Source organism: Sinohyriopsis cumingii, chromosome 15, assembly GCF_028554795.1.
Source record: "Sinohyriopsis cumingii isolate HCF-2022 chromosome 15, ASM2855479v2, whole genome shotgun sequence".
Classification (NCBI taxonomy): Eukaryota; Metazoa; Mollusca; class Bivalvia; order Unionida; family Unionidae; genus Sinohyriopsis; species Sinohyriopsis cumingii.
In genome coordinates, this window is record NC_142975.1 from 98,539,752 (window position 1) to 98,562,398 (window position 22,647).

General features: G+C 34.5%; 1 protein-coding gene across 7 annotated transcripts in view; it reads left to right on the top strand.

The window, feature by feature from the left end:
* LOC149782375 (uncharacterized) overlaps nucleotides 1–13,911 on the top strand; it is a 63,968-nt gene extending 50,057 nt beyond the window's left edge. For all 7 annotated transcript variants that reach the window (XM_089933758.1, XM_089933756.1, XM_089933755.1 and 4 more), the window contains 2 exons: nucleotides 2,191–2,211; nucleotides 9,718–13,911. In XM_089933758.1, coding sequence (XP_089789884.1) covers nucleotides 2,191–2,211; nucleotides 9,718–9,824 — 128 coding nt within the window. In that variant the 3' untranslated portion in view covers nucleotides 9,825–13,911. The remainder of the gene's footprint in view (nucleotides 1–2,190; nucleotides 2,212–9,717) is intronic.
* The last annotated feature ends 8,736 nt before the right edge of the window (nucleotides 13,912–22,647 follow it).

The following is a 22,647-nucleotide window of genomic DNA, read 5'->3' on the forward strand; positions in this document are numbered from 1 at the left end:
GAATGACCCTCAAGAACTTGATTTTGTTTTTAAATTTTGTTTGTTTTGCTCTAAGATAAAAATTTAAATATCTGCACCAATTGGTAAGTTGTGTCACATCATTCATGTTATTTTTTTTTTCTTTTTTGTGGCATTTTATGCAATAAATAAATTTTTACACTTTGCTCATTGAAAATGTTTATTTGATCATGTAATATGTGTACCACTTGAAATGTTGGGAGCTTGAAATACAATTTCCCATGCGGATTTCCTTGTAAACATTTGTGTAAAAAATATTTAAAAAAACAAAAACAAAAAATAAAAAATACACAAAACAACTGCTGAATCTACACCCGAAATTGTTTGTTTGTTTTTGTTTCTTCCATCTTAACAACTGGCATATAATGTGTAGATGCTATGGTCCAGGGCATTCAGAACAGTCCCTGTATTCATTTCTAACTAACATATTAAAGAAAGAGAAAAGGAGAGGGTAGGATGGGTTTTTATTTATTTTTAAAATCACTTTCAAAAGAAAGTGTTGTGATCCACTGTGTTTTACTTGTGCTAGAGGCTCTCCACTAACAGAAAAAGCTGCATGAAATTGTACCTATTTATGATGTAAAGGGAGGTAACTTTGTGCTTGGCACTTATTCATAGAACAGTAGCACTGATAAAGGAACCCAACCAGCTTAGGCTAAGAACAAGTTTGCATAGTAAAACACAATAGCTTAGGCTAAGAACAAGTTTGCACAATAAAACACAATAGCTTAGGCTAAGAACAAGTTTGCATAGTAAAACACAATAGCTTAGGCTAAGAACAAGTTTGCACAATAAAACACAATAGCTTAGGCTAAGAACAAGTTTGCATAGTAAAACACAATAGCTTAGGCCAAGAAGAAGTTTGCACAATAAAACACAATAGCTTAGGCTAAGAACAAGTTTGCATAGTAAAACACAATAGCATAGGCTAAGAACAAGTTTGCATAGTAAAACACAATAGCTCAGCTTAAGAAAAAGTTTGCAAAATAAAATACAATAGCTTAGGCCAAGAACAAGTTTGTATAGTAAAACACAATAGCTTTGGCTAAGAACAAGTTTGCATAGTAAAACACAATAGCTTAGGCTAAGAACAAGTCTGCAAAATAAAACACAATAGCATAGGCCAAAATTTAGTTTGCACAGTAAAACACAATTTCACTATTATAACATTTACAGCACCAATCAGCCAAAATTCAAATGGAACAAATCTCTTTCATTGTCATTAGCATTTATTCAGAACAGAATGTATGCCATTAGTATTCTGCAGGTTTTAAAAATGCATTATTGAATAGTGTAATTTTCACAATTGTACAGTGCATTATTGAATAGTGTAATTTTTACAATTGTACAGTGCATTATTGAATAGTGTACTTTTTACAATTGTACAGTGCATTATTGAATAGTGTAATTTTCACAATTGTACAGTGCATTATTGAATAGTGTAATTTTTACAATTGTACAGTGCATTATTGAATAGTGTAATTTTTACAATTGTACAGTGCATTATTGAATAGTGTACTTTTTACAATTGTACAGTGCATTGTTGAATAGTGTAATTTTTACAATTGTACAGTGCATTGTTGAATAGTGTAATTTTTACAATTGTACAGTGCATTATTGAATAGTGTAATTTTTACAATTGTACAGTGCATTATTGAATAGTGTACTTTTTACAATTGTACAGTGCATTGTTGAATAGTGTAATTTTTACAATTGTACAGTGCATTGTTGAATAGTGTAATATTTATAATGGTACAGTGCATTGTTGAATAGTGTAAATTTTACAATTGTGCAGTGCATTGTTGAATAGTAGAGTTGTAGAATAGACTTATCAAATTAGAACTTCAGCAGTTCCATATTTTTCTCAGATCTATTCATCAGTGGAACATACCAACATATTATTTCACTTAATGGTTTATGATTCTCTAGCTCCATTTGTTTTTGTTTAAATGATTTTTTTTCCTGTAAGAAAAGCATTATGCAAGATGAGTCTAGAAAGCCTGCTTTGAAGAATGATAGCTTAAATTAAAAACAAGACCCTTTTCCCCTGTGACTTACTGTTTATCAGTAGTGCAGATTTATTTATTGGCATTTTATAGTGTTTAGATCCAACTTTTTCTGCTTTTATTTGAGAATTTCAGCTTGGTGACCTCTTTCTTGTTTTTTTTTCAGCATTTAATGAAGTGCAAACTGGTAAGTTTATAAACAAGCTTGCGTACATCATAATTAATGTATTTCAGGTAATTTAATGAGACTGTTGACCAATCAACAATGGTCAACATGTCACTTTTTATCAGTGACCCTACTGAACTACAAACCAAAAGATATCAGACAGGCACCACACAGTTCCATATCGGTCCATGTTTTTGTTGCCTGCAGTCTGATATGTTAGCATTTTGTCCCGTTTAACCTTTTGCTTCCCATATAAAAATCTAACCCTGTTGACGTCACAGTCTGGTTCCCCATTTCAAAAATCCCCATAAACTGTAAAGCAATGTCATTGTGAGGAAATTCCAGTGTAAATTACTTGTACATTTTTAGGGCTGTGCTGCATGTCTTGATTTGGTTCAGTCCATTTTTATGCTTTGTCTGTACATCCCTGTCCATTCATCCATCCTTACAGTATGTCATTGGTTCTCAAACCCTTGGTTAGGTTGTAAATCAGGGTTGTGAGGGCAATCTGGAGGGTTGCAGAGGGTCACCAGAATTTATTTTGAGGGTGGCAAAACTTATCAAAATGTTGAAACATGGTTATGACGCTCAGAAAAAATACTTTATGGTCATTCCGTCCATCCTTAAATCCTGGGGAACTTTTTAGCAGGAATGCTAAACACCAATCGACATAGACAAATGAATATGATTGACATATTTGTATGAATATATAGATAATGGATTTGATTCCCAGATCATTACTTCATTTTTTGAAATATTTTTAATACTTTCTGAACACTTGAGACCTTTTTGATGAAAACATTGTAAACATGATTAAGTTTTAAAAAACTTGAGGTAGAAAAATGAAACTTGATGTAGGTGTATTTTTATAAAATATTTAAAGTTGCTGTAGGCATATTTGTATACAAATGAAGTTTGATACACATATTTTCTGACAAATGAAATTTGATGTAGGTATATTTTTATACAAAATTGAAATCTGCTGTAGGCATATTTGTATTTCAAATTAAATTTATTTGCTTTGATTTCCCAAACTATTGGATTGATTCTGTTTGTATTTGAACCATTATGAATCAAAGACACTTCTTTGTATGACATAACCCAGTCACACCTTGAACCATAGGATCAAATTTACAGTCATAAAAAACCTTGCATTAGGGTTTTGGTTAAAGATTTTTCGTTTAGTTACATTTCAGTAACCCTTCCTGTAGATTTGAGACACCAATTATTTTACAGCCATTAAACCAGTCTACGGTTTGGAGGAATAAAAAATAAAATTGTAAATGTTTGAGATGCTCCCTTTGCCTAGCAATGGATTTACTATATCTCCAGTTATTAACTTCACAAGTTCAATCTGTGCACAATCTATGCAAAATATTTGCTTTTATTTTGATATATAGTATCTTCTGCTCCAGTGGCCTGAAAATTAGAGCATCTACCTCAGATGCAGGAGGTCACAGGTTTTAACCTACGCCGAGTCATACCAAAGACTTACAAAAATGGTACTAACAGCTGCCTCACTAGGTGCTCAGCATTAAGAGGTTAGTGTTAGGACTGGTCAGCCTGGTGTCAGGATAATGTGACTGGGTGGGACATCATGCTACATGTCTGCAGCATAATGCCCCAGTGCTAGATATCACTATAAACTGTCACACTGCAGACATCATAGCGATGTGACTGAATTTCTTTTAAAGCTACATTAAAAATCCAAATCACACACATACACACATACATGTGTATAATATCTAATTTCCTCTGACAAAGTGCAGTGAAACCTTGCTGCTGCATGATGACCAGGGTCCACAGAAAGCTATTATGCTATGATCAGGGTCCACAGAAAGCCATTGTGCTATGATCAGGGTCCACAAAAAGCCATTGTGCTATGGGCAGGGTCTACAAAAAGCCATTGTGCTATGATCAGGGTCCACAGAAAGCCATTGTGCTATGGCCAGGGTCCACAAAAAGCCATTGTGCTATGATCAGGGTCCACAGAAAGCATTTGTGCTATGATCAGGGTCCACAGAAAGCCATTGTGCTATGAACAGGGTCCACAAAAAGCCATTGTGCTATGGCCAGGATCCACAGAAAGCAATTGTGCTATGACCAGGGTCCACAGAAAGCCATTGTGCTATGATCAGGGTCCACAGAAAGCTATTGTGCTATGGCCAGGGTCCACAAAAAGCCATTGTGCTATGACCAGGGTCCACAGAAAGCCATTGTGCTATGATCAGGGTCCACAGAAAGCTATTGTGCTATGATCAGGGTCCACAAAAAGCCATTATGCTATGATCAGGGTCCACAGAAAGCCTTTGTGCTATGATCAGGGTCCACAGAAAGCCATTGTGCTATGATCAGGGTCCATAGAAAGCCACTGTGCTATGGTCAGGGTCCACAAAAAGCTCTTGTGCTATGATCAGGGTCCACAAAAAGCTATTGTGCTAATTGTACCATATTGAGCTACTGGAAAACAAGAGATGGGGTGGCATTAATATATAAGAGGGTGTTGGGGACATAACTTCAGAATTAATTGACCCAATTCTCCACCTGTTCCTTATTAAAAACAAGAATTTCTTAAACAGATTTAATATTTAATTGTTAGATTTTTTTAAATCACCAGTTAATCTAGTTTTATCCATAATACTACTTCAGTACTATAATCCTTCAATGTCAAAGATATTTAATTTATATTTAAATTCTCACGATATCTATATTCATATAAACTTCATGTTAACCCATTGAATCAGATCTTTTGTCTCATCCTCACTCAGCTGTCATTAAGGGGTTTTCCCAAAGATTGACTAAGGGCCATGAGTTTTCTCGATAGTGTAAGTGGTGGTCTGTCCCCAACCCAACTGACCCCAACCCCTCATGTTAAGACCCTTGGTCTCTGAAGCTAGTTAAAGGGTTCACATCCCATCCTGGCCCTTGAAACCACCCACTTTGGACACTGGAGTGGCATATGAGGGTATTTTCCTGGGGACCTAGTGTTGCCTTCCAGTTAATACATTGGAAGCCTCAGAGCTAAAGGCTCATGGTCTTTTGTAATCATACTCATGAATGATATTCTCTTTGAGGCAGCCTCATTCAGCTTGTCAAAGGAGGAATTTCTGTCACCAGTTTGCCTTCCGAATTTGTTGGAAGCAGTGGCCAAAATGTCTAAACATTATGTCCATTGCTTTATAAGGGATCAGCTACTCCACCTCTGCATTGATGTTGCTTTTGGACACATCCAGAGTCCTACTGGAGCACAATATCATCCATCCCTGAAGTTCTTCAGAGCCATGCAGTATCAGTCCAAGCAATACCACAATTCAGGGCTCTTCCTTGGCAAGTCAGGCCCTAAAAATGGGTGTTGCAAAGGCCAAGGGAGGACATTTGTGGCCCTAACCCATTTCTAAAATAAACAGATAGGTATTATGCCATTAAAATTAGTTCCCGCAGAAGAAATTACATTTTCATAGTATATGCAATCAGGGCAATACAGTTCTAGAGAGAATATCCAACTGACAATTAGGCAGACGTCAACCACATGAGCAGTATCATGTACACTTAGGTCTCTTGTTTTGTTATTTTCCTGTTTAGGACAATAGTTGTTTAAGCATATCAGCCACCACTCAGGATGAGAAGACAAGTTGATTTCTTGCAAAGCTTAATTTTACATGCTTCTAAATATCAGGATTGTTTAATGTTTGTTGCATTATTAACAGGATCACTAATGACACTCATGTTTCTGTGCTGTAGACCTTTAGCTGTAAGAAAGGAACTTGGATAAAAGCTAACTCAAATATATAACTTAAAACCACCAGCACATAATGCTGAAAACCAACCATTATGAGGGGAAGGTGAGAAATCCTTTCTTTGCAGTTCACATTTTGTAGTATCTGCCATTTAATATGGTTATTATAAAATGTAACAGTTAATATGGCTATTGAAACATCTGACATTTAACATGGCTGTTATAACATCTGCCTTTAACATGGTTATTATAATATTTAACATTTAATATGGCTGTTGAAACATCTGACATTTAATATGGCTGTTTTAACATCTGCCATTTAATATGGCTATTGCAACATTTGCCTTTAATGTGGCTGTTTTATCATGTGACATTTAATATGGCTTTTGTAACATCTGACATTTAATATGGCTGTTGTAACATCTGACATATAATATGGCTGTTGTAACATCTAACATTTAATATGGCTGTTGTAACATCTGACATTTAACATCTGACATTTAATATGGCTGTTGTAACATTCAACATTTAATATGGGTGTTTTATCGTGTGACATTTAATATGGCTGTTGTAACATCTAACATTTAATGTATCTATTGTAACATCTGACATTTAATATGGCTGTTGTAACATCTGACATTTAATATGGCTGTTGTAACATCTGACATTTAATATGGCTGTTGTAACATCTGACATTTAATATGGCTGTTGTGACATCTGACCTTTAATATAGCTGTTGTAACATCTGACATTTAATATGGCTGTTGTAACATCTGTCATTTAATATGGCTGTTGTAACATCTGACATTTAATATACCTATTGTAACATTTCCCATCTAATATGGCTGATGTGACTATTTATTGCTGAAAAAAAAGAAAACAAATATTTTTAATGGCTGTCAAGAAATTTCAGGTCAATATCATGGACACATCACATAAGCTTTTCAGGACTTAAGCATCCTACCATAAAGCCTTTTGACTAAGTGAATCTGATATGCCATCTTAGCAATACTAGTTGCAGAGCAGAGGAGTTTATACAATGACTCTGTACCTGGCATCTGTCCATCATTGACATGTGTTAAAATTTGTTATTGCTACTCCTCTTAAACTCCTTGAAGAAAAGTTAAGAAACTTTGCATGGTGTTGCTTCTGATGGTTTATTTGGTCTTAAATGAAAATAATTCCCTCAGTCAGTCAGTATGGTACAATATGATTACTGGTTTGAAAATAGCATCCCTCAGACAATCAGTACCACTGCAATATGATTACTGGTTTGAAGATAGTGTCACTCAGACAGTCACTATGTCTGCAGTATGATTACTGGCTTGAAAATAGTGTCCATAAGATATGATTACTGGCTTGAAAATAGTGTCCATAAGATATGATTACTGGCTTGAAAATAGTGTCCATAAGATATGATTACTGGCTTGAAAATAGTGTCCATAAGATATGATTACTGACTTGAAAATAGCGTCCCTCAGACAGTCAGTATGGCTGCAGTATGACTACTGGCTTGAAAATGGTGTTCCTCAGACAGTCAGTATATCTGCAGTATGACTACTGGCTTGAAAATAGTGTCCATAAGATATGATTACTGGCTTGAAAAATAGTGTACTTCAGTCAGTCAGTATGTCTGCAGTATGATTACTGGCTTGAAAATAGTGTCCCTTACATATGATTACTGGCTTAAAGATTGTGTCCCTTAGATATGATTACTGGCTTGAAAATAAAGTCCCTCAGATGGTCAGATTGGCTCCAATATGATTACTGGCTTGAAAGTCATTTTATTTCGACTTCTTTGAAGAGATGATATATAAAGATTGGGTTTTCACTAAAACATATTCATTATATACTTGGCCATAAAAAAAATAATGCTGATTTCCAATATGGCCATCATGGTGGTCCTCTTGAAAATCTTATCACTAGTCATACTGAATGGATTATTATATTAACATGGGTTTTTCACTAAAGCACTTGTTTCAAGTACATCCTTGGTCTTAAGTGAAGAGAGTGCCATCTTGCATTCAAAATGACTATCATGGTGGCCTCTTGAAACATCATGTCTACTCTTGAATAGATGGTTGTAACAACTTGTTAAATTTGCTGCAAAACTTGGTAACATAAGTAGATGGTTATAAATGAAAAATGGCGCCAAATGTTTGCATCAAATATGGTCACCTTAGCAGCCAGTTTCAGATACTTGATACTACTCCAGTAGAATGAATGGCCATACTAAGCATGTGTGTGCATTCGTGTGTGTGTGTGTGTTTGAAAACTTTTATGTCTACTTGTGCCAGCATGACAATGATGTTGATTTGAAATTCAATATAGCTGTCAGATGGTTTCAGCATTCAGCAGTTAAAAAGAAGAATGGTCTTATCTTGGATTCCTGGAAATTCTTTTTAGCTAGTTGAGCATCAGTCCTTTCACGGGACTCTTGTATTTCACAAAGGTTTTTCTGTCAAGGAATCTAGGTATGTTCATAGCTTGTCACTTCATATCCTCTTGTGTCTTCACATTTTAAGGTGCTCACTGAGCTCTCCGAGTCTCATTCCAAGGACAGCTGGATTGGAGCAGCATTTAGTCTCACCTGGCAGGTCATAAGGAAGATTTGTATTATATGCTTTTGGTGACAGCTGGTTGGTAGCAGCATTTGGTCTCACCTGGCAGGTCATAAGGAAGATTTGTATTATATGCTATTGGTGACATCTGGACTGGAGTAGCATTTGGTCACAGGTCATAAGGAAGATCTGTATTATATGCTTTTGGTGACAGTTGGTTGGTAGCAGCATTTGGTCTCACCTGGCAGGTCATAAGGAAGATTTTTATTATATGCTATTGGTGACAGCTGGTTGTAGCAGATACTGGTGAGAGTCAGTTGGTTTTGCAATAGTAAGTTCTTTGCTCTGTTTCTGACTGGTAGATTGAATATTCATGATGACATTGGACGTGTGTCATGACTCAGACTAACTTGAAGTGTGGGCGGGATGTCACTGGTGAATTCAAAGAATAGTTTGAAATTGTTGTCTGTTTTATCCATTGTGATTTTGTGTTATCAATGAATCTGCACCAATTTAGATATCTGTTGAGGAACTTTTGTTTTAGACTTCTCCTGAAAATATTGCCATACAAAGGGGCCACTTTAGAACGTAATGCTGTCAGTTGACTTGTACAAATTATTGGCTGTGTAACACAAAATTGTTCAACTGAGGAACATGAGGCCATCTGATATTGCCATATACAAGAAATATAACCAGACAAAATCGTAAATATATCCATTGTAAAAATAATTCAGCAGAAATTTTTATTTAATATAACAGATAACCATAATATAAAGTTTCAAAATTTTCCATTCAGTATTTAATTTAGTACATAACCCTGATATAAAATTTCAAAATTTTCCAGCAGAATTCAGTATTTAATTTAAAAGATAAACCTGGTATAAATTTTAAAAATTGTTTGCAGTATTCAGTATTTAATTTACTGAATTTAATTTACCAGATAACCCTGACATAGGGTTTAAAAGTATATTCAAATCTACATTAAAATATGGAATCAGATTTTAATCCAGATTATCTGGTCAACTTCTGTTCTCTTTTTGGTCTGATATCAGGCTGGTAAGTCTGTTGTTGTCTTCATAGTTCTTTGTTATTGATGTTGCTGATGAATGGTATTTCTGTTCTTTCTCCTAAATGTTATTTCTTTCATCATCATTATTGTTGTTGTTGTTGTAGTTATTATTACTGTTATATTCCTGTTATTAATATTGTTATTATTATTATTATTTACAGGGTACCCTTCAGATTCTAGATTCAATTATGGAGGAGCTGCAGCTAATTTGTCCATGAATTGGATTTCTTTTGGCAGTAGTTTATACCGTGAGAGCACAAACCAGTAGGATGACTTACTTCGCATGAGATCCAGAAATTGAAGTCCTTTGGGCAGTAGTATTTACTGTGACAGCACAAACTAGTAACATGGCTACATCACATGAAATCAATGAATTGGAGTCCTTTTGGCAGTAGTATTTACTGTGACAGCACAAACTAGTAACATGGCTACATCACATGAAATCAATGAATTGGAGTCCTTTAGGCAGGCAGTATTTACGATGAAAGCACACCAATCAAATGACCTACTTTGCATTAACTCAAGAGGAAAGAAATAGCAGGAACCAAAGCTATTTCAGCCACAGTATGTGTATAGTGTATTTGGTTCTTATGAAAATCTAGTTTTTACATACTCACTTGCTTTAGCAAACCATTACATTTTAACCTTATTTTAGTTAGCTTTGCTACATGGAACTGGCTGAGAAATTTTGGCTTTTTAAATCATGTATTTCAAAATGCTTCTTTTTTATCATAAATTCTAACTGTACTCTGTTGTAGCATAGGTATGCAAATTTTAGTAGTCAGTTCTGTACTTGTATTTAACTACTGGCAGCGATATTGCTTTGAGCAGTGGTCGGTAGTGTAGATGTCATTTCCAATTGCTTTTTCAAAGTTTTGCTCAGTTTATAATGATGTACCACCTTGCAAAATCTGACCTTTGTAGGGGTGGGGTTTGCAGTTTGTGCAACAAAAATGTTACCGTATAGTTTTAACGATTTGCTCATTTTTACCTTTTCCATTGAATTGTAATTGAATTGTATCATCTTTAGCTTGTATACTTTATCTTGGAATACTTCATGCTAACATTTATTTGTAATGGTATGACCTGCTAAAGTTTTAATGTAATTTAAATTTATTTGTAATGGCATGACTTACTAAAGTTTTAATGTAATTCTTTATTTACATTTATTTGTAATAGTTTGTCATCCCAAAGTTTTATATAATTATTCATTTTTACATAATCAGAATTTGACTACTGTATTATACATCATTTCAAAAGTAAATCAGAGGATAGTTAAAAAATAGTTCATACAACTGAAAGCCACCAGTCTAATTTCCATACTGCATTTGTGTAGAGATTGTAAAAATTCAGGACCCATGGCACAATTTTGTTATATCTGATTTAATGTTATAGCAGGATTTCAATAAAGATGGGAAAGAAAAAAAATTAATTGTATGAAAAATGAAATATTTCTTGCACATGTACAAACAACAGTCTGAAAAACCATATCGTATTAAAGCTTGAAAAAGTGGGAAAAAACATTATTATAGTAGGAACCAAACTTATTTTATAATGGTTACGTTATACATTTCACAGATTGGAACAATGTATGTGCTATGAAAAACCTAAGGCTTTTTACTGCATATTCTTTCCCACTTTCCTCATAAGCTATTTATCCACAATGCTAGTTGGTGGCCCAGAAGTCATAACATGCAATCAGTAACATATATAGCACCTTTAGAGCTGTGACTGCATACAACAAGTTTGGTTAGAAAATATTGAAATTGTCATTTCTGTTCAGATATTTTACCTTAACCTCCCAGAGGTGGGAGCCAGAATGTCACCCCTCTTGCACATGGTTACCACAGGGGAAACATAGCAGGGAAACCATTTGGAATCCCCATCCAGAAGTTCAATAGGAATATTTAGCAGATGTGTAAAACTGAATCACAGTGTCAGATATGTAATACAGAATCACAGCAACGGATGTGTAAAACTGAATTACTGCAAAATTTTATGAAATTGTAATGTGAATTATTTAGTAGGCATACAGAAAAAAAGGTTACTGCATCAAGTGTTGGGAGCAAATTCAGATTCAAATAGGACTCAACTTGTAATCTCCACATACAAATCAGGTCATAAGTTAATATGTAAATTATCCTGTATTTGTAAGAACTAATGTGACTCCTGTCCATCCTGAATTTTGTTATGGCTACAGTCATAATCATGTGCAAAAGGGGTGTTATTATTATTCTAAGTTCTTTCCCAGGGGTCCATTGGAATGCCAGTCAGAGGTCAAAGTTCAACAGCAGGGACAATTTTGAATATTTGTGACTAATTACTTGTTGAATATGGATGTGTGTATATTTCAACAGGGAATCTGGAACCACATTAGCTCAGCTGGTAGAGTGTTGGATACAGGCATCAACAGTTCACTACCTACCCAGGTCAAACCAGGCTGGCTGCTTGTTTTGTCCTTGGGGAAGGTCATTTAACTCCTTGTCATGATACATTCAATAATGTGTGAAGAGTATCATGAAAAGCACAACATGAAAAACAAATCAATAGGAAATGAGGAATTAGTAACATATCCATTCTTTATTTTCTGTCTCATCATATTCAAGGCTGCCCTTCATGTAGCTACACAGCATTGATATCTGTCTGTCTCATCATATTCAAGGTTGCCCTTCATGTAGCTACACAGCACTGGTATCTGTCTGTCTCATCATATTCAAGGTTGCTCTTCATGTAGCTACACAGCATTGATATCTGTCTGTCTCATCATATTCAAGGTTGCTCTTCATGTAGCTACACAGCATTGATATCTGTCTGTCTCATCATATTCAAGGTTGCCCTTCATGTAGCTACACAGCATTGATATCTGTCTGTCTCATCATATTCAAGGTTGCCCTTCATGTAGCTACACAGCATTGATGTCTGCTTAAAAACATCCATAATAATAAGGTCAAAATAGTAGAGGGAAATATAGAACAGATGCAGTAACGTTTTGTTATTGATATGGAATGTTTGCATTTACATACATACATACATACATACATACATGCATGCATGCATGCATGCATGCATACATACATACATAAATGTTTATAATCAAATGAGACATCACAAAATATTGGTTGTTATCAAGTACATGACACTGTACCTGTCAGTGTTTATATAATACATGTATTTTTCATTATTATCAATTGTAAGATACAGTACATGCCAGTACTTATATAATACTTTTAATTGGTTATTATCAATTATAAGACATGGTACATACCATTGTTTAATTAATATTTTTCATCGTTTATCACAAAATTCAGATATGACAGTATGGCTTTGGGGTCCCCTGTTAAGTGTTACATCTAAAGTTGAATGCAATGAAGTTGGTCTAGATTTGCTCTTCCTATATTGTGTCATAACTTAAAGCTCTTAGTGAGCAAAGAAAGGCATGACATTTTCCCAGACATTCATTTTTTGTGACATATGATGATAATGTAAAAAACCAAATGCAGTTGCTGGAGATGTTCATTATTGGCAAAAGATCTCAAGAGTCTGGACTATGTTTATCAGGCAAAACAAATCATCCAAAATGTGAAGTGTACCAAATTACTGTGTGTCATATTAATATAACAGTAAATGATTACCGTTTCTTAAGATATAGTACATGATTGATGTAAATATTTACTTTACGAAAATCGTACAGAACATTACATTTTCTAGCCATGTTTTTGTACTACTGCAATAAATATTACTTTGTTTACATTTTACATTCCAAGAATATTGTACGTCATTTACATGAGACTAAAAGAATGGCACTTGGTCTTAACATTTTACATTCCAAGAATATCATACGTCATTTACATAACGAGACTAAAAGAATGGTGATCATATGATGTATATGGTGCTCAGTATAAATATTCTGATTTTTCATAGTGCAGAAGAATCATCAAAATAAATTGTGTTTTGTGATCTCAAAAATGAACATACACTGCAAGAATGTTAGCATTGGCAAAAAAGTAGCATTCTGTAATTTAAATTTTATTTTGTAAATGTACGTTGATGAAAATTAATTCACTTTTCTGTATTAGCATCCTGAGGTAGCACTTTGTTGATTGAATTTCAGTGTACAGCAAGAGCAATGTAAATGAAATTTATTTTTACACATTCACATCCTGGAATAAATGAACCAATAAAACAAAATACCAAGGTATATGTTGACCATTTAGTAACATTCAGGTATTCTGAAAGATGTGCTTGGATATATAAGTATTTTGCCATATTATAAAACATTGAAGTACATGTATGGTGTATATAAGAGAATGAAGTACATGTATATGTATTATGTGAATAAAAAGTTGAAATATTAATCATTGTTCTAACAGTATAATCTACTTTGTTCAAACCCAATTCATTTGGATTATTGGTTAATCCAAAAAGTGTATCCCCTAAAATCATCCAAACAGTTTATCCCCTAAACATCATCCAAATGTGTATCCCCACTAAACATCTTCCAAATGTGTATCCCCACTAAACATCATCCAAACTGTGTATCCCCACTAAACATCCACCAGATTGTGTATCCCCACTAAACATCATCCAAATGTGTATCCCCACTAATCATCCACCAGATTGTGTATCCCCACTAAACATCATCCAAATGTGTATCCCCACTAAACATCATCCAAACTGTGTACCCCCACTAAACATCATCCAAACTGTGTATCCCCACTAAACATCATCCAAATGTGTATCCTACTAAACATCATACAAACAGTGTATCCCTACTAAACATCATACAAACTGTGTATCCCCACTAAACATTATCCAAATTTGTATTGCCACTAAACATCCTCCAAACTGTGTATCCCCACTAAACATCATCCAAATGTGTATCCCCACTAAACATCCACCAGATTATGTATGCCCACTAAACATCTTACAAATGTGCATCCCCACTAAACATTATCCAAATCTGTATTGCCACTAAACATCCTCCAAACTGTGTATCCCCACTAAACATCATCCAAATGTGTATCCCCACTAAACATCCACCAGATTGTGAATCCCCACTAAACATCATCCAAATGTGTATCCCCACTAAACATCATCCAAATGTGTATCCCACTAAACATCCTCCAAACTGTATCCCCCTACACATCCTCCAAACCTACATTTATCAGAACAATTTTCATCTTGTCTCATTAGCAATCAGAATGTCATTGCCCTTTTTGTTACCTTTGTAGAAACCTTGGATGTAAGTACTGTTCATTTCAAAATTCCCTCAAGCCCTTGGTTGCTTCTACATCATAACATTAATGATGTCACATGTTTCATCACATACTTGTCACAACACCCTGATGGTGCATCATGACATTTTTTGAATGTGGATAAAAAGCTATTTTAAATAAAGAATCGATGTATTTGCATCAAAAAAGTCAATCTTATATACGATGTATAGGAAAATACTGTTCATCGTACTAAATTCTTCACTCTAAATAATAGACTTCAGATTGAAAATATAACCAGTAAAGCACTTTACCATTAAAATGCGACTCAGATGTATTAAAATGTCTTAACTCACCCTAGCAAAATTAGCATATGAAAATAAATTAACTAATTGCTAGACCTTTAACTTCCGCCTGTTTAGCTGGACCATTTTTTACTGATTTTTGCAGCTAAAATTTCTCTTGGATTTTTTTTTCTCAGTCTGATGTTTTAACTTTGTTGAGATACTCATCCTACAAATAGAACTTGTTGTGCTCAATTCAAAAATTACTTGTCATTAGAAATTAATAAATTACAACTGGAAAGAGAAATGAGATTAATGGAAGAAATAAAAAATGATTGTTGATGTAACCGTATATAGGTAACTCAATTAATACAGAAATTATTTTATTGACCATGTACAAGTGACATAATGTACGGTCGATGTCCCTCAAAGTAGAATATACTCAACAAGGTGTTCGATTTCGTATCAGCAGGAGAAAACACGTTAACGCTCACATAATTATTATTTTGTTTAACATTGTAAGGTTCAAGTTCAAAAGAACCAACATGAGTCACTTAGGTTTAGGCATGATGTCCAGATCATTCATCCTGGCAGAACTGTGTTAAAAAAAAAACTAAAACATGATATGATAAACATTGGAGTGAAAAATTCTGTGAAAGGGTTGTTTGTACTCAATCTGATAGAGACTGAATGCAACGACTTTGTTAGTCACATCGATATCATATGTCAACATTTTTATTTCATCGCCATTATATGTCAACTATTTTTACGTTGATATCGTGTCAACTTTTCTATCACATGGCCATCATCTGTCAACATTTCTATCACATAGTTATTATATGTCAACATTTCTATCAATCATTATTATAAACATTTATATCATGACGCCATCATATGTCAACATTTCTATCACATCTTTATCACATGTCAACTTTTTATCACATAGCGATCATATGTCAACTTTTTATCATATCGCCATCATGTCAACTTTTTATCATATCGCCATCATATGTCAACTTTTCTATATATTGCCATCATACGTCAACTTTTCTATTAAATCGATAACAAGTGTCCAACTTTTCACTCGCATCATTATTATATGGAATGTTTCTGCTTGCAGTGAATTAAAAGTAATTAATCAAAGAAAAAAACTATGACTGTGGAAGATTCAGAAGATAAATAATAAATACGGTTAGAGCTAGCTACTGGTTAATGCATTTTTTGATACAAATACTGTTATTATTAAACATGTGGATATCAATTAAAATGGTCATTGAAACAATGGACTAACTGTTCCTGTCGGTTGTACCTGCAGGCTTGTCCAAACCAATCAAGGAATAACAGGTTCGCACTATTGGCCTGGTAAATTTGTTGAATAATTGGTGTTTTGTTTATCTATCCTAATATATAATTTCTGGTTTAGTTGTTGACTCTACCTGCTTAAGATTAAGCCCTGTTTTGTTATCTAAGCTATTTTCAAATTTCTGGCTCAGTGAGTTTATTTTAATTGTATCTGTCAGACTGAGTAAAGGAGAGTTAGCATGTGTATTTATTTCTTGTGTCAAAATGTTGTGCTAAAGCAGACCCAGTTTATGTTTCATTAATGTGAACATAATTGTCGATTTCAAAGTATCGCGCTTGGATAACTGTCCTGCATCTTTCATTGACTTTATCAATTAGTGTTAAGCTATTTTTATCTAAATTTGCAGAGACTGGTTGCAGACTACAGCTCCTATCCAATCTAGATAAGATAATTAATGAGATACTAATGCATTTCTGAAATGTAAAAACAGGTCATTAATTCTGATAGTAACAGACCTCGTATCAGTCGTAGTCATACTACTGACAGTTGTAGTGCTACATTTTTAAGTTACCTCCCTTAAGCTGGTGACTTATTAAACAGGTCCTGTTCATGGTTTTGCACATCCAGCATGAAAATAAACCAAAAAAATTCATACTATTTGGTTATTATGCACAATAATATTCTGACACTAGGTCCAAGAAAAACCAAACCATACACTGTCAAATAAGTTAACGACATGGCATTACTCTAATAAAGATTGTGGAAAACCAAAATGAATTTAAAAGTTGCAGCAGGGTGAGGAGTGGGGTCGGTGGTGGGTGGGTGGGATAGAGTCATTCTTCAGCATATAATGGGCTATGTATGGCGGCCAGTCTATTTTTATGGAGGAAGAGCCCTGGGAAAACCTTCGACACACAGGAAGCTTATAACAAGCTTTCTCCCATACCCACATTCTTCAAGCCTAGACTCGAACTGAAGCAGATAGTAGAGAGATGTGGGATGTGTAAAGACATTTAGACCATTCGATCATCTGAGGACCCCAGATAGCTCAGGTATTACTTCCAATTCACCGTCATCATTTTCTTTTTGTCATTTGCAACATTAGCATAAAGGAAATGAATAAATAGTAAATGTTACAACTATTGCTACTACTAGTAATATGTGTGCACATTATTATGACAATGACGATGAGAACGATGATGTTGATTATCAATGATATCTAATATCTTCCACCAAGTAAATGTTTACTCGATTATAAATACAAACACGAAAACGTGTGGAAGCATATAACACTGGAAGAATACAGTAACAGTTAAATTACGCTCTGAGCCATGTTCGGCAATTTTACTTTATATGTACCTACCATCACCTTGGGCAATGTAAATGAATTGCAAACCATTCAGTCAATACTCAGGCTGGTTCTCATGTGAAAGGAAACGAAAACAGTTCTGAGTTACACTAAATTGAAATCGAAAGTGTGTTTGTGCATGTGTGTGTGTGATTTGGAATTTTAACGTAGCTTTAACAATTTTTCAGTCATATCGCTACGATGTCTGCAGTGTGGCAGTTTATAATGATGTCTAACACTGGAGGATCATGCTGCAGACATGTAGCATGATGTCCCACCCAGTCACATTATCCTGACACCAGGTCGACCAGTCCTAACACTAACCTATTAATGCAGAGCGCCAAGCGAGGCAGCTGTTAGTACCATTTTTGTAAGTCTTTGGTATGACTTGACCGGGGATCGAACCCATGACCTCCCGCATCCAAGGCGGACGCTCTAACCACTAAGCCACCGGAGCGGTCCGAAATCGAAATCAAAAGTAGAGTCAAGACAAGAATATAGATCAACAAATCATTTTACAGCATGATACATGTGTTATATGTTTGCATCAGTCCTTATTCACTTTGGCGATGCAGTACTAAGATATTATTGAAATCGCGAAATAATAGTTTCACGAAAAGTAGGTCATCGCAGTAGCAATGAAAGGATAGTCTCACAAGTTATTTAAATAGTGAATTGTGCGTATCCAAAGGAAAAAGTGTGTGTGTGTGTGTGTGTGTGTGTGTGATATTTGGATTTGTAACGTAGCTTTAACATTTGTTCAGTCATATCACTACAATATAAGCAGTGTAGCAGTTTATAGTGATGTCTAGCACTTGGGGCATCACGTCACAGACATGTAGCATGATGTCCCACCCAGTCACGTTATCGTGACAGCAGGCCGACAAGTCATAACACAAACCTCTTAATACTGAACGCCTAGCGAGGCAGCTGTTTGTACCATATTTATAAGTCTTTGGTATGACTCGGCCGGGGTTCGAATGCGTGACCTCCCGCATCTGAGGCGGACGCTCAAACCGCTTGGCCACCGAAGCGGTTCCAAAAGGAAGAAGAAATATAAATCATCCAACAAAGAAATAAAAAAAAAAGTGTAAAAGTTTAAATTAAAATATTTAATACCTTAACTATTGCCCACGCCTTAAGAAATTCCGTATATTTAACCTTTTGCAAGGAAACTGGTATTCGATGAATTAGGCTGAATTTATATTAAGTTGAACGATTGCAAAACAAATCTGGATAAATTGTATTTAAGATTGTGCGATTTTATTCCCCCTGATCTCTAGAATGAATGAATGAATGAATGAGTTGTCCTTGGCCTTCGTAAGAACGTGGATGACTATATATTGCATGCAAACACTTCTTATGACTATGATCTCACTGTCTACATGACTCAACTGTAAATCATACCAACTAACATCAGCACTTTCTTTCCTTGTGATAACACTTTGCTGATCATCACAAGGGTTACTTAAGTGGGGCAGTTAATCATGAAAGGATTTCCTTTGTCCGATTGCAACAACCCAGTTCGTGCTAGTTTGAACCTAATAGTGTAAATTTAGAATAACAAGGACTTGTTGACTTGGAACCCTAAGTTAGTTACATTATGGGGTAGTTGTCAAAGTCAAGAAGTTGTCATCCTCAAAACTCTGTTTTCTACGTTTCATTTTATTACTTAGATACCAAAATAGGCAATACTAACATATAGAAAAGTGATATAAGTGTTTAAGTTTAAAGTCTATCTCTTCAAAGATGATAACATAGAATAAGTAAATTGAGAAAGTCTGAGAATCTCGGTACATCACAAATCATTACCTCAAGTTCGGTCTTCTGGTACCCATGCAATATGATCCTAACATAAAATACTACAAATGGTAGGGAACAACAAGCATGGTGTAAGAGATAATTACAATGTAACAGAAAGATAATTACGATGTAACAGAAAGATAATAACAATGTGGCAGACTGATAACAACAATGTAAAAACAAATAATTACTATGTAACAGAAAAATACAATGTAACAGAATGACAACTACAACGTAACAGATAGATAATTTCAATGCCACAGACAGATAAATACAATGGTAAATCACATACTTCACCTTGTCTAACTGTTTCTATCCCATACCCATATATCTTCACTACAAAGGTCTAGCATACACTACGACCATATATATATATATATATATATATATATATATATATATATATATATATATATATATATATATAAAACTAAAGGAACTTTCTTTTTTCATGTGACATAAGAAACAATCATAGGAGTTTGAATTTCTCTGTGCTGATGTGTGTCTGTAGAACACAATGTGAAGTTCTACACAACTTACTTTGCAAGTGTAATCAAATATTTTAAAAAATAAATGAATGAATAAATAAACAAAAATAGGGAAATCCAGGAGAACTCATGCGGCTAATACATTCATCCGCATTTTTATGTATTTCAAGATTTTTCATTGTCCGTCTCCCTCTCCATTGTTTCTGTATTTCGACCCGCTCCTTATTTGCTCTTCAAACCGAAATTCCGGACACGTTTAATCACGCCTATGGTACTTCCATGTGCATTGACCAGATTCTCAGTAGCGTGGTTAACGAGAACCAGGACGATATCTGCAGCAAAGTGTGTACAACATGCGTCACCATGTAGCTCAGTATTTTCCCCGGTGATTAAGGGGTGTTGTCAATATCAATATATAATATTCATTAACAAATAACACTGTCTGTATTTCACATTTAAATTGATTCTATCGATCAATTTAGATGTTTATGAGATGTATTGCTTTTCAAAACTAAAAAAAAAAATTACTATAATACGCATTTTTAGAAATGAGCTTCGGTTGGTAGCCAACCCCCATCTCACCTATCTCTGTAGATGACTGCCAGTGTGATACTTAAGTTCGGTGACTACTAAAACGGCCTCATCTTAGCGTTGATTTATAAATAGAATACTTAGAAAAATTATGCAAGGCCCAAATAGGATAGGTCATCATGGCACACAGCTATAGACCAATGTTTCGGAAGATAAAATCAGTAGGTAGGAAATAAAGAAGTAAAAGAAGACCAAATATTTCATGCAGTCACCTCTATTTCTATTTAGTAAATGTTATGAATTAATACAAATAAACAAAAGATTAGTCTAATTTGATATAAAAATATATTTAATTTCTGCATTTCAACCCACCAGCGCCTTTATGAGCAGAAATTATTGAAGTACTTTATCTTCCGATGGTATTGACTGCACACAGGTCAGATAAGAGTGTGTAATTCATTCCAGTAATGATCGTATTTCTGTTTAAACTAAATAGGTATTGCGGGATTTAAATATGCTAGGATAAAATTAGAACAACAATGACTTGTTGACAGTACAAAACGAGTTAGGTATATTGAGTGTGTGGGGGGGGGGGGGACAAACACAAGAAGTTGGCATTTCTTGATCTCTTGTCTCCGCGCTTAACTCTATTCCTCAAACAACCATGTTAGCCCTGTTTATATAACCAAAAATAATATAACAGTCTAATATAAAACTGCATCGTTTTAAAGATGATAACACATAATAATTATATTTTTCAGGATGCATCACAAATCAACATCTCGGGTTCGGGCATTTGGCACACAGCCACCCAATATATTGTTCTTTCTGTCATAACAAAAGACACGTATTGATTTGAGTGGTATAATATTGGATTTATATTGCTGTTTACAAGGAGGTTTTAATCCAAATATCGAAGATAGATCCACCCGAAATTATGACAATAATAATGTATAATGAAGGTGGAAAATACGAACCAGCTATTAAAATATTTATCTTAATCAAAATTCTAACATATTACGATTTGAACCTAATAATTACAAGTATGTTGTACTAGACATATATATAGACATAATGATTAATCATATGTTTGGTCTTTGCCTTATGGAACCACTTGCATCCTATTTCCATTTCCAAAGCCCCATCATGACTTTGACAACAACCAATCATTTTAAAACAAAGATAGAACTTGTTTAGATGTTTGCTACAAATTTTGAAACAAGGTCAGAATTTAGATCAACGCCTGGTGTTTATAAACTAACAGTTAAGGTCAAATTATCTCCTGTAAAAAGTATAATCTCTAGTAAAGAAATTTACATTATAATAGCATATAATAGAATACAAAATTTAAAACTGACAAACAATTAAATTAAAATAAATATGAATTAAATCATATATACGTAACACCTTCCCCTATAAAAAAGAAAGATTTATATGATAAAGCTTTCTTTTTACCATAGATTAATTATGCATGAGTTTTAAGAAAAACATAAGAAGTACTCTTATGAATTATAAACAGTGTACATGGAACAATACATTGTTATACACGGGAAATTCAGAGATAGTCTCGACCTTAGCATCTATAGGTTTAACTTGTCCATGTCCCACAATATGTCCTAAAAAAGTACCACTAGCACGGCAGAACTCACTTTTAGATAAATTAATTGTCAATCATACATCTGTGAGTCTGTCAAAGAATTTCGAATTGTTGCTAAATGTTCTTTCCAGGTGTCGTTATAGATGATGATATCAATCGATATAAGCATCACAATTGTCTAGACCAGAAGTAATCATATTCATGAGACGTTGAAATGTATTTGGCGACCCTTTCATCCCGAACGGCATTACTTTATATTGATAAAGTCCATCTGGAGTCATGAATGCCGAAATTTCATTTGCTCTTTCCGTTAGTGGAATCTGCCAAAATCCATTCAGAAGGTCACATTTGGTGACATACTTGGCATTCCCGATCTTATCAATACAGTCAACGATTCTTGGAAATGGGAATGAATCTGTTTTTGCCACACTATTCACCTTCCTATAATAAGTACACATACGGAAAGTTTTATCTGGTTTTGGAACAAGTATGCATGGTGAACTCTAGTCACTTTTACTGGGCTC